The sequence below is a fragment of the Podarcis pityusensis genome (assembly GCF_964106645.2).
Source record: "Podarcis pityusensis genome assembly, chromosome: 7".
NCBI classification, from domain to species: domain Eukaryota; kingdom Metazoa; phylum Chordata; class Lepidosauria; order Squamata; family Lacertidae; genus Podarcis; species Podarcis pityusensis.
Window position 1 is genome coordinate 89,882,547 of NC_138031.1, and position 13,832 is coordinate 89,896,378.

Here is a 13,832-nt window from a genome sequence, read left to right on the forward strand (position 1 = left end):
TGTCAGCACCTCTTCCATCATCTGAGATGATGGACTCCTGTCTCTGCCGCCGCCTTCTCTCCGGGAGAGGGCGCCAGTCTCAGCTCAACTAAAGCCCTGGATTTCTCCATGTTCTCTGCGGGCAGCTCCCCCTCCCACCTCCAGGGCTTTGCGAGCCTGAAAGCTTTTGTTGTGCCGCTCTGCGGTTTCGCTATCTCTATGCGCCAACCAGCCTAGGCGGGGCGGGGGAGGGAAATCCTGAATTCGGAAGCGGAGGCTGCCCTTTCCCGCCTGCGGCCTCGCTTGGAGGAGCAGCCAGGTGGCGGAGGCTCTTCTGAACTCGACGGTATCCTTTGGCTTTGCAGTGGATGCAGGCAAGGAATCCCTTCACTCCGGGGGACGCCCTGTCCCCCCCCTTCGGGGACCACAATGGTGCCGTCTGCCCGGAGTGGCGGCCTCCCTGAGGCTTCTGCCCGGAGTTGGCGCGCTTGGCGTCCCTCCCTCCCTCCCTGCCCCGCGGGCGGGCTCTGCGCGGGGCCTGGGAGGCCGGCGCCCGCCTCGGCCTCGAGTCTTGCGAGTTCTGCTTCGGAATCCCGGCAGCTTTCCTTTCCCTCCTCGGGGCCGTTCTTTGCCTCCCTCTGTTCACTTTCCCCGCCGCCCTTCTCCCTCTTTCTTCGAAATTGTGGTAAATGCCAGGTAAGGTTTGACCCGGATGAAGCCGCGGGTCCGACAACAACGGCCTACTAATTTATTAATACGGTATTTACAGGCTGTCTAGTAACAAGCTGCAAGAATGAGTGATTTCCAGTGCAATATACTACAACTATAAACTAAGTATAAAGAGGAAAATAAAATCGGAATAAAAAAAATCCAACACATGCGAACTCAGGGTTTAGATTTTGAAGTAAAGGGCTTTATCCAATTGGTACTCTGGCAGGCAAGGGTTTTTTTATCGGAGTTGTCTGCTAATGGAGGGGGAGGGCAAGCAGGTTTTGCCAGTTCCCCCTTGCATCCATCTTAAAACATATTTTGGAGGGTTCCACCAACTGTCCAGAACAGATATTTGGAGTGCAGGGAGGTGACAGGGGGAGAAAGAATTTGCAAAAATTGCTGCCCCTTCCATTAGCAGACACCTCTGCTGAAGCAACAGTGCATGGACAACTACTTGGAAATAAGTTTTATTAATTTTCAATTGCAGAAATCCAGTATAGGCCTTATTACAGTGGAGCCTCAACTTACATAAGCCTCTTGCGAACATTCCAAGTTGCATCCGCAGCAAACCCGGAAGTAAACACCAGGCTTGCTGTGATTCGTGCATGCGCAGAAGTGGCTGCCGCTGAATGCGCACATGCACAAGATGCCTCTTCTAGCGACCCGTTTCGACCAGCAAAAGGAACTCCGGAATGGATTATGTCCGTAAGTAGAGGTTCCACTGTATATCAATACCAAATTACAATGCCAATTCAAATACAAATCAATAACATAACCAGTTATAAAATTTAAGTGGCCCCCTGCATGCTGTACTTCAAGGTCTACTAATTCCCTTTAATTCTGCTTCCAAACTATTACTCAATCCAATCACAATCCAATCTTGATAAAATCCCTTATATCACAGTTACAATGATTTAACTTCAATTTGTATTAACACATTTAGTAATATATAAGTTCGCTAGTGAAGTTATCCTTTCTTCTTCCTGTGTCAGGTATTAATCTTAATCAATTGTTCTTTTATGTCTTTGTAAATATTATGCCCATCTTGGTTGTTCCTGGTCTCCTTCGTGCCTTATGGCGCTGTTGACTCGGTGTCACTCTAAAGAGATCACTCCTCTTTCGTTCTCTAGGCCCTCTGATTGCAGCCTTAAAATTCCATCGCCATTACTTTCAGTCCTGGGGGGGGGGGGATTTCCCTGGCGCCCTGCCTTAGCCCTGGCAAGCTTCCAAGCTCTCCCTTCTCTGTCCAACTGAAGAAATTAGCTAAAATTACTCGTAGAAGAGTGATCTGGTGCCCCGCCAAAGCCTTGGCAAGTCCTCAAAGTCCAATCCGTCCTCCAATCCGTCCTCCCCTCAATCAGGGGAAAAATAAGAATTAACTCAGTAGATTCCCAGTCTTTTTAAAATTATTCCATACTGTTATGTTTCCCTCACACAGTTCCATTTGTCATCGTAATCCATATCTATACTCCCGTCTCCCTTCATCTTCACTTGCTATATGAAAAAAGAATTGGGGGGGCTTTCTTGGGGGCGTTGCTGAGTCTTTTATGTAAGAAAGTATTTATAACGAAGCCATTGGCTCCCCTCTGCAACACATACCGTTTTTTAGATCGAATGAAGTCATCATTCGAATTTAAATCTGTACGACCTTGTAGCTACAGTCATACCTCATGTTACGTCCTCTTCATGTTACGTTCTTTCAGCTTACGTCCTGCGGCGACCTGGAAGTACCGGAAAGGGTTACTTCCAGGTTTCACCGCATGCGCAGAAGCGCAAAATGATGTCATGCACAGAAGCGGCGAATCGCAACCCGCGTGTGCGCAGACGCGCCACTGTGGGTTGCACTCTTTTCATGTTGTGAACGGGCCTCCAGAACGGATCCCGTTCGCAACCAGAGGTACCACTGTATTTCAATTCAGCAATCCTTAATCTTGTCCCATCATTACCAGCACACATCTGTGCATTAATCTGTGCATTAATCCTAATTAAATTATTAATGAACAGAAGAACTGCTCCTTCTTAATGGCGCTGTTGGAGGATTACCAACAGGTGAAGTGCTTTTTCATTCAGCGCCTCCCTGCCTCCCGCATTCCATGTCAGAGCGAAAGCCAGGTACCGAGATGATCTGCGAGTGAAACTCCCCCCAGGGTTGGGGGAGTTTACAAAGATAATTACCCTCAGTCATCTTTGTTTATTCCTTCGCCACCAATCTCCCGTTGTTGTGGAAGCTGCACCATTGAGGCAACTGGAACCGGAAGCTGCAATAACTACTTGGATTCTTGAGAGTTTAAAAAGCCCAGGAAAAGAAAAACATTTTGCCCGATACTGAAAAGTGTAACCCTCCCCCCAAAAGAGATACCCATTCCCTGATGGAAGATAATCTCAGTGTCTGGCTTGGGACATATGGGAGGAGGCAGTCCCAGGCTGTTTAGGACTTTACAAGTCAGCATCAGCACCTGGAACTGGGTCTGGAAACTGACTGGAAGCCAATGCAGATGACAGCACTATCATAATATGCTAAGGACGCAGGTGGCACTGTGGTCTAAACCGCTGAGTCTGAGCTCCCGTTGCTCTGTCCCAGCTCCTGCCAACCTAGCAGTTCGAAAGCATGCCAGTGCAACTAGATAAATAGGTACCGCTGTGGCAGGAAGGTAAATGGCGTTTCTGTGCACTCTGGCTTCCATCACAGTGTCCTGTTGCGCCAGAAGCAGTTTAGTCCTGCTGGCCACATGACCCAGAAATCTGTTTGTGGACAAACGCCAGCTCCCTCGGCCTGAAAGCGAGATGAGCACTGCAATCCCATAGTCACCTTTGACCAGACCTAACCGCCCAGGGGTCCTTTACCTTTAGCTAATATGGTTAGATGGGCCAGCCCCAGTTAACAGTCTTACAACCCTATTCTGGACAAGCTGAAGTTTGTGGCCTGTTTTCAAAGGCAGAACCACAAATGCTGCACTGAATTTGTCCAAAGGGTAGATTACCAGAACGTGGATAACCAAAGCAGATAAATCCATGTAGATAGGATTGCAGTTGACAAATCAGCAAAAGCTGATAAAAGGTATTCCAGGCCAGGCTTAGATGTTTTTGACTTCCAATACAGTGGCACCTCGGGTTAAGTACTTAATTCGTTCCGGAGGTCTGTACTTAGCCTGAAACTGCTCTTAACCTGAAGCACCACTTTAGCTAATGGGGCCTCCCGCTGCCACCGCGCCGCCGGAGCACGATTTCTGTTCTCATCCTGAAGCAAAGTTCTTAACCTGAAGCACTATTTCTGGGTTAGCGGAGTCTGTAACCTGAAGCGTATGTAACCTGAGGTACCACTGTATTACATTCTATTATCTTGCTGCATAGCTGTTTGCAGCCATTGTTTTCCCCGTTTTGTTACTATAACGGTTCTTTCATATGCCATACAGTGCACATCATGAATATTCACAGCCCAATCCTATGCAAAATGGGGGATAACAAGGGCTGTTGGAATCAGCAGGCCTAACTCTCCATAGGGTAGAGCAGATGGCCTTCAATAAATGTCTCTGGTCTACAGAATGTGGCTTGTGGCATATTCTGCAGCGTGTGGGGCTTACAGATGAGTAGGCCTGCACAGGGTTAGACTGCTCATTTCGTTGCAGAACTTGCAGTGAAATGAGCAGCCTAATCCTATGCATGCTTCTCACATGTAAGTCCCACTCAGATCAGTTGGACCTGCTTCTGAATAAACAAGCTTAGGATCAGGCTGAGTGTTTCTGAATTCTCAGTGATTCTGATAATGCATTCAAAAGGAGTATATTTGCATAGTGAGCTTATATATCATATGGTGTTTTCCAGATTCCCCCCCCCCCCATTGCAAATAGAATCCAATTTACGAAGGAACATTAACATTTCAAGTGTTAGAACACCAATGAACGTTACAGTAGAAATGCCAAAGGAAATATTTCTGATGAGAGATCATCCTTCATTATTCCGATCCTGCGAGACTGGGTAGTATGTATTAATACTAGATTGTGTATGTATATTTTGTACTGTTTAAATGAGAACAGAACTGAGGCATAATTCAGTTTCTCTCATAATTCATTTTTGTTAATACAATTTGAGGCAGTGTTGACAAGAGGCACAGTCCAGAAAGGAAATTGATGTTTTAAATTAGAAAGCAGAGGCATGATGTTCCCAAAGCCAGGAATTTTTAAATCCTGCTGCTGTGAATGCGAGAGATTTAAACATGAACTTCATGTATAATTAACTAATGAAATTTGCTGCTACAAGATGTGGCGGCCCATCGCTCAGACAGCTTTAAAAGGGAATTAGATAAATTTGTGAATGGTAAATTTATCTAATCCTTAATGGACCCGCCTTGTTCAGAGTCTGGATACCTTTGAATGCCAGTTTGTTGCTGTTTAGTTGATTAGTCATGTCCGACTCTTCGTGACCCCATGGACCAGAATGCCCGTTAGTGAGGGACAAACAGCAGGAGGGGGGCTGTTGCCATTATGCCTTCTCAAATATATCTGAATTGTCTGTGCTGGAAACAAGATGTAAGATTGGACAGCCTGATCCAGCAGGGCTCTTTCTCATATAATAGCTCCTGTTGAAATTGGGGTGTAAGAATATAAGCTTAATAGACATTCTCTTGTATAATAAATGCTTTCCCTTTTCTAGGTATTTTTGGTATGCCGGAAAAACTTTCTGGAGGCAACACAGCGCAAGACATGATGCCATTGATGACCTCTGATGAGGGCCCTAAACAAAGGAACTGGGGCTTACTGGTCACCGGCGTTATTGGTGGGACATTAGTGGCCCTGTACTCTGTTGCCACGCCATTTATTGCCCCTGCGCTGAGGAGGCATTGCCTGCCATATGTCCCTGCAACTTCAAAGCAGGTTGAAAATGTCCTGAGGATGCTAAAGGGCAGAAATGGACCCCTGGTTGATATCGGTAGTGGTGATGGGCGCATTGTGAGTCAAAGTCAGGTTTTGTTCTTGTTGGAGCCATGGTAGTGCATGTCGACCTTTGTGGCACTGAGCTCAAAGTGTATGTAGCTTTCATACAGGGCTAGGACTGGGTGAGACGTAGGAACACATGAAGCTGCTTTGACGGATCCATTGGCGCATGCAGTCCTGTCTTGTTTGGTCTCACTGGCAGCAGCTCCCAGGCAGAGGTTTCTTTCCCAGTCCTGCTACCTAAATCTTTTAATTGGAGATGTTTCCAGTTGACTTGCCAATCATGAGCATTGCATTTGAACTATAAAGCACACCAGTAGAGCTGCCAGCTGCCGTCCAGTGTCCCCTGCCACACACATGGGCACTTTAAAATCTGCTGCTAAGTCGGGTGTTGAAGCACCTCGACTTTTCCTGCCCTGTCCACCATCCCAGGCATTTTGCACACTCCCTGCTGCTCTAGCAGTTGGGACTCCACGTCCTAGGACAAAAGGACGAGGAAAAATGAGAGGGAGGCAGAGTTTCTGTGACTTCTTAACTTCCTGGTTTAGGCTTCCATTCTAACCCCCAGCCTGGCAGGGCTTTGCAGAGCGGTGCTGCTGCAGTCACAGGCTGGTTGCTGAGGGATGATGATGGCTGGGCCTCGTCCCTGTGCCAGGTCCAGCCGGGCCCAGCAGTTGGGTTGAGATCAGGCCTAAGCCAGTGATGACTGTGAGACTAGCTTGATATAATAATAATAAATTATACCCCGCCCATCTGGGCGGCTTCCAGCAGGATATTAAAATACAATGATTCATCTAGTATTAAAAGCTTCTTTAAACAGGGTTGCCCTCAGATGTCTTCTAAAAGTCCGATAGTTTATTTCTTTGACATCTGGTGGGAGGGCGTTCTACAGGGTGGGCACCACTACCAAGAAGGTCCTCTACCTGGTTTCCTGTCACTTCACTTCTCGCAGTGATGGAACCCCCAGAAGGCCCTTGGCACTAGATCTCAGTGTCCAGGCTGAACGATGGGGGTGGAGACGCTCCTTCAGGTATACTGGGCCGAGGCCATTTAGGGCTTTAAAGGTCAGCACCAACACTTTGAATTGTGCTTGGAAACGTACTGGGAGCCAATGTAAGTCTTTCAGGACCTTTGTTATATGGTCTCGGTGGCTGCTCCCAGTCCCCAGTCTAGCTGCCACATTCTGGATTAGTTGTAGTTTCCAGGTCACCTTCAAAGGTAGCTCCATGTAGAGCGCATGGCAGTAGTCATGGAGAGCCATGGAGAGCGCATGACAGAGTAGTACCACTCGGGCGAGACAGTTCGCAGACAGGTAGGGTCTCAGCCTGCGTACCAGATGGAGCTGGTAGACAGCCGCCCTGGACACAGAATTGGCCTGTGCCTTCATGGACAGCTGTGAGTCCAAAATGACTCCCAAGCTGCGCACCTGGTCCTTCAGGGGCACAGTTACCCCCGACAGGACCAGGGAGTCCTTCCACACCAGCCCGCCCCCTGTCCCCCCAAACAGTACTTCTGTCTTGTCAGGAGTCTACCTCAATCTGTTAGCCGCCATCCATCCTCCAACCGCCTCCAGACACTCACACAGGACCTTCACCGCCTTCACTGATTCCGATTTCGAAGAGACCACAAGGGCCATCGAGTCCAACCCCCTGCCAGCTCATCTGGAAGAGCCCTGGAGGAAGGGTGGTTTGGATTTCTCTGACCACCTCTCAGCAGGCATGTGGGCAACGGGACCAAGGGTGGAGCATGATGGAAGAAGTTGCAGCTCTTGTCTTTTTAAACCATTGCAGGAGAAAATACATTATCAGGCAACCCTGATAGAAGTGGCTCCAAACGATTGCATCACCTGCTTGTTACGAACAAATTGACAGATTCCCGTTAAAGTGAATAGCCAAATCGATTTATTCAGATATTTGCAAGGCTGAGATCTGCAATTGAACAGATAATTGCTTCAACAAGAAAACATTCCTTTTATGATTCCTATCATATATACAGATGAAACTCGAAAAATGAGAATATCTTGGAAAAGTTCATTTATTTCAGAAATTCAACTTAAAAGGTGAAACTAATATATGAGATAGACTCATGACATGCAAAGTGAGGTGTGTCAAGCCTTTATTTGTTATAATTGTGATGATTATGGCGTACAGCTGATGAAAACCCCAAATGAACAATCTCAGAAAATTAGAATATTGTGAAAAGGTGCAGTAGCTATTCAATCCATAACATCTGCAATGGGTTCAGTAGGAAGCACAATCATGGGGAAGGCTGCTAACCTGACAGTTGTGCAGAAAGCCATCATTGAGACCCTCCATAAGGAAGGAAAGCCTCAAACGGTAATTGCAGAAGAAGTTGGATGTTCCCAAAGTGCTGTATTGAAGCACATTAATGGAAAGTTATGTGGAAGGGAAAAGTGTGGAAGAAAAAGGTGCACAAGCAGCAGGAATGACCGCAGCCTGGAGAGGATTGTCAGAAAAAGACCACTCAAACGTATTGGGGACTTTCACAAGGAGTGGACTGAGGCTGGAGTTAGTGCATCAAGAGCCACCACACACAGACGGATCCTGGAGATGGGCTTCAAATGTTGTATTCCTCTTGTCAAGCTGCTCCTGAACAAGAAACAACGTCAGAAGTGTCTTACCTGGGCTAAAGAAAAAAAGAACCGGTCTGTTGCTCAGTGGTCCCAAGTCCTCTTTTCTAATGAGATCAACTTTTGCATCTCATTTGGAAACCAAGGACCAGGAGTCTGGAGGAAGAATGGGGAGGCACACAATGCCAGATGCTTGAAGTCTAGTGTGAAGTTTCCACAGTCTGTGTTGATTTGGGGAGCCATGTCATCAGCTGGTGTTGGTCCACTGTGCTTCATTAAGTCCAGGGTCAACACAGCCGTCTACCAGGAAATTTCGGAGCACTTCATGCTTCCTTCTGCAGATGAGCTTTATGGGGATGCTGATTTAATTTTCCAGCAGGACTTTGTCACTGCCCACACTGCCAAAAGTACCAAAACCTGGTTCAGTGCTCATGGGATTACTGTGCTTGATTGGCCAGCAAACTCATCTGACCTGTATCCCATAGAGAATCTATGGAGCATTGCCAAGAGAAAGATGAGAGACATGAGACCGAGCAATGCAGAAGAGCTGAAGGCTGCTATTGAAGCATCCTGGTCGTCCATAACACCTCAGCAGTACCACAGGCTGATAGCATCCATGCCACGCCGCATAGAGGCAGTAATTGATGCAAAAGGGGTCCAAACCAAGTACAGAGTACATATGCTTGCTTCTACTTCTCAGAGGACCAATATTGCTCTATTTTGCAATCCTTGTTTTGCTGATTTCATTTAATACTCTAATTTTCTGAGATTGTTAATTTGGGGTTTTCATCAGCTTTACGCCATAATCATCACAATTATAACAAATAAAGGCTTGACATATCTCGCTTTGCATGTCATGAGTCTATCTCATATGTTAGTTTCACCTTTTAAGTTGAATTACTGAAATAAATGAACTTTTCCACGATATTCTAATCTTTCAAGTTTCACCTGTACGTGCAATAAAAATTAAATCCCATTGAACTCTGTATACACTGCTATACATGCCTAAGATCCTGATGTATGTTTGCCTTATTTAAATTATTTCTGTATTTTCACAGAATACCAAGTTCTAATATTCGGTGTCCCAAGGAATCTGTTTATTTTACTGAACAAAGACTGATTTATCTTTTTGCAGGTAATAGCAGCTGCAAAAGTTGGATTCAAAGCTGTTGGTTATGAATTAAATCCTTGGCTCGTGTGGTATTCCAGGTACTGTGCCTGGAGAGAAGGAGTTCATCAGGATACCAAATTTTACATTTCAGACTTATGGAAGGTACGAGAACATTTACAACTATCAGCGATGCTAGTAAAATGGTCAGTTGCAATATTGACTATGGCTTTTAACTTTAAAAAAAATGCTGCATACTAATATTGAAATTCCAGTGGGAAATAAGAATTGGAGCACACATATTAAATTAAATTAAAACCAGAGGCAAAATGGCAATTCTCCTTTCCCCCTTTCTTCAACCTTTTTGTTTGTGTCTGCCTTTGGGCCAAACTAGAGGCCGGATAGCCCACCCATTAGGCAAGGTGAGGCGACCATCTTGGGCGGCAAGATCCTCAGGAGCAGCAGATCTGGTCCCCAAGGGAGGCATCACCTGCTGCTGCATCCTCCTCCTCGGATGCCAAATCTGCCCCCTCCTTTTCAGCCACCTCCTCAGTGCCACCTCCACAGCGGCCTTTTGGCAAATAGGCTGCGGATCTCCTGCTACGCCTAGGGAGGAAATGGCGGGGGCTGCCTTCTAGGGTCTTCTCAACTCTGCACCTGCACAGCGTGATTCAGAGTGGGGCCCTTTCCCCCTGTGGCCCTGTGGCGGCCTTTGATTCCCACTCAACCATCAGATCAGGTAAATTTGATTCTCCCCTCCTTGTTCCTGATGTAGGTCTTCACTCACCCCTTCTTCCCTGATGGTGAAGGGGGCACTCTTTTGTGGTTTGCCTCAGGCCTTGGGCTGGCCCTGAGTAGAGGTCATAAGAGCAGGTGGGTCTTTAGGTCTGCCACCTCCCAACACCTGTCACAATCTGGATTTGCAGGGTGGGGTGGTTGCACAGTGCTGCTCTTTAGATAGGACACATAGAAGACTGGGTTTCTCTCTGGCTTTATCTATGTACAAGCCCACATTCATTCAGTGCGAAGTCGTGTTGCTTTCCCTTTTGTAATGTCTATAAAAGACATCCTTTACTCTTCTTTAACGCAACTAAACCTCTCTCTCTCTCCTATAACTCTTTCAACACTCTCTGCTTGGTGTCTTCTCTCTTTCCTCTGTCTTGAATTCAACTTCCCTAATCTATTTTGCTCATCTTTAATGGTCACAGGACTCCTTTTTTCTGTTCTCCTTGTATTCTGTAATCTTGTTTCGTTGTCCTTTTGAAGCCCAAATGGCAAAAAGTTCTGTTTCTCTGGCTAAAAGTTATTATCTGAGCTGTGGGAACTGGAAGTTTTTGAATGCTTTTATCTTTTGTGTTTGTAACACTGGGATTTCATGGTGTTGTCTTGCTATTTTATTTATTGTAGGCCACTTTGAGCTTTTGAGGAAAACAGCTAACAAACATTTCAAAGGAATTAAATTAATTTCCACTACTGAACCTCACCATTTCTTCCTTGCTGCTCCCAGTTGTTTGAATTCTTTATCTCCTGGTTTTGATCTGACTCTTTTCATTGCTGTATTTAAATTAATTGGCCATCCCCAACCCAGAACCCACAAGTTGTTTTGGAATACAAGTTCCATCAGAGTTAGTGAATAAGCAGGTTATCTTTTCAGTGTTAATCTGATATGTTCTCATGAGAGTTAGTTGTTAGATGGCTGTGACTTTAAAAAAAACAGGAGCTTTTCAGAGGGTGGTAGACTAAGCAGTTCCTCTCATATAATATCATTATGTTTGAAATTCATGAAAATATAATGAAAGAGAAACATAAAAAGACTGGAACAGGAATCTTTAATATTGGACCAGCCTACCAAATTATTTATTCCTTGTTAAATATTAGAAATATCTCTCTTCTTAAGAAACCTTAACCTAGAAAGTTTGTTCTTGAGTGTAATATGATCAGTATCCCAGCTTAGAGACCAATCTGGGCTTCTTCCAAAGGAAGTAAAGCCTAGGAAGAACACACAAAATGAATTGTTTAGAAGATAAGTTTAGAAAATGAGACTTTCATATGCTTATGCAGCAGAAATTCAGATAGGTGTTTTTTAGTGGCAGGCAAGTCAAAGTAGCAAAACTCACCACCAGTTTCCTTCTGTCGTCCATATGTAGAAGCAGAGCAGGGATCTCCACTGCAGTGCATTGCTGCCATTAGGCAGCTGGAGCAAAATGTTTAATTTAACTTAAATACAGATTTTCTGCTTCTTAGAGTGTAAAAGAAAGAACTAGATGTACTTTTTCATCACGTTACACACATATGGTCTGTACTAAGTAGACAGACAAACAGAATTTTTAGAGGATGAATATTTATGACTACCTTTTTTTTAATAGGTCAGTTTTTCCCAGTACACAAATGTTGTTATATTTGGAGTACCTCAAATGGTAAGTTTCTGTTATTGAATCATAAAATTATCTAGAATGTTGGTATATAGAAATCAAGTAGAACCTTTTTAATGAATAGGTAGGACAGAATCCTTGTTTTTTGTTTGGGGGGGTGGGGAGTAGAAACAGCTTATTAGAAAAGCTAACCAATAAACTGAAACTGACACGGGGACAAATAAAAGAGGACGTCTTCGCCCCAGTATGGCTCCCCTTTATCACATACACAGCCCAACAAGACAACGACAAGAACCCGCCGACAGCATACAAATCAATCTGGCTTCCTTGACCCAACAAGTTCTCCTCTCCTCACAAAGGCAAACAAATCCCATCACAGACAACCACTCCTTGGGCCCCCAGCCTCTCACTACCAAGGAAACGTAACCAGCAAATAGACACAAAACCCCACACGTACACTGCAAAAAAAATAAATGTCACCCCTCCTCTTCCCCCCTCTTCTTCCTGACCTTATACTGTACTCAACACTAATGTCCCATAACAAATGTAACTGATCAGTAGAAAAGACTGTACAACTTGAAAAAGGAGACAAGGCATGTCCTTTTGTAAAGCATGAAAATCTTTAATAATAAAAATTTAAAAAGGGGTAGAAACTGCTGCTAAAATGTGAAACTCTCCAGAAGTCTCCCCACAACCATTCAAGTGCATAGAGCCTTCCTTCCTCTACAGAGTGCTTATCGCAGGCTACGTCTGCTGTGTCTTCTGCTCATTTGCTATCAACATTTCTGTACAGCCAGTGTCTTATTCCACACTCAGCAAACCTCTTTTAATTCTTGCATCCCTCTTCCAGCCCACTGAAGTCTTCCAAGGTGATTCTAAGGTTCTGCCGAAGTCTTCTGACATTTAGTCCTCACTTGATTTTATAATTCCATACATTGTTTGACATGCATGTTCCACAGTAGGTCGTCCCTTGCCTAACTTCGAAATGAATTGGCAGTTCCTGGATGTTCTCTGTCAAGCACTGGAAAGCTAATGTTTTATATACTCAGTTAGTTATTCGTGTACATATCCTAGTGCTGAACACCATGTCCTCCCCACCGTCTGAAGGGGTTTTGTGTGGCTTTGTTCCTTCACAGATGCTGCAACTAGAGGAGAAGCTTGGTGAAGAGCTGTCGTCAGATGCCAGGGTCATTGCCTGCCGCTTTCCTTTCCCCCACTGGAGACCAAAGCACAGCTTTGGAGAGGGCATTGATGCTGTGTGGGCATATGATTCAGAATCCTTTGGAATGAAAGAAGAAAATGATTTGATTAAGACTAAGTGCATTCTTTCTAATTAGTTTAAATTCCAGAAGTATTGCACTGGTGCCTTTAAACAGTGAATGTGGGCATCTTATAGATAGTATTGTGTCTCTTAGGCAGGTGGGAGAATATTTCGGTAGTGATAGCACTAAATGCTTCCTGAATATTTCCTGTGTCTTGCCAAGGAGGGCTTCAGCCATGAAAAATACTTGTACAATTCCCCCCCCCCCAGTCATGGTTAGGTGGGATATAGCTTTAATTTAAAAAGTAAATGACAGAATTATGACTTACCAATTCTTAAAAATGCACTGGTAAAATGTGTCCTCAGTTATATGTGTATTTCACTCTAATGCATAATCAATTGTAATATCTAACAAGGTTTTATTAAAAATTGGGCTGTCTGATACAGCTAACTTTCCTTTGAGTATTCTTTGTGCTTTACGATTAGATGAAGACCTTAGACACCCTTCCTCTGAAGCAGGTCTCTCCCTCGCTGCTTGCTCTTCTACCTTTCCTACTCAATACACTTCCACTTCGTCAGAACAAGAAACTGTATTGCCACATTTTATGAGGACAGATATTTAAAGTGCCTGCCAGGATGCAGGGCCACAGAAAGAGTACAGTAGGGTGTGTGTGTGACTGGAGTTACAAGTCAGTACAAAGCATCAGAAGAAGCAGCCAATGGGAGGAGTTCAGCATCATGCTAAGTTAAAGTCACTTGGCGGTATACTAGTTGCACTAGCATACTAGTGCAGTATACTACTAAGCGGTATACCAGTTGCACCAGGGAAGGGAAGGAAGCCAGCATGGTTCTGCTGGCTGGTTGTATAGCAGATTGATGT

General features: G+C 44.9%; 1 protein-coding gene across 8 annotated transcripts; it reads left to right on the plus strand.

The window, feature by feature from the left end:
• Positions 1-15: 15 nt before the first annotated feature.
• Positions 16-13,408, plus strand: ATPSCKMT (ATP synthase c subunit lysine N-methyltransferase). Of its 8 annotated transcripts, none has more exons than XM_081012988.1 (6): positions 16-325; positions 1,178-1,395; positions 5,341-5,636; positions 9,347-9,484; positions 11,686-11,736; positions 12,828-13,408. In XM_081012988.1, exons 2-6 carry the CDS (start codon positions 1,383-1,385, stop codon positions 13,026-13,028), a joined length of 699 nt encoding a protein of 232 aa, XP_080869114.1. In that variant the 5' UTR covers positions 16-325; positions 1,178-1,382; the 3' UTR covers positions 13,029-13,408. The 8 variants fall into 8 exon arrangements, with proteins under 8 accessions (XP_080869114.1, XP_080869120.1, XP_080869115.1 ...); XM_081012991.1 differs by lacking the exon at positions 16-325 and adding an exon at positions 4,513-4,668 and having other exon boundaries at positions 695-1,395; XM_081012993.1 differs by lacking the exon at positions 16-325 and adding an exon at positions 4,513-4,690 and having other exon boundaries at positions 695-1,391.
• Positions 13,409-13,832: the final 424 nt, after the last annotated feature.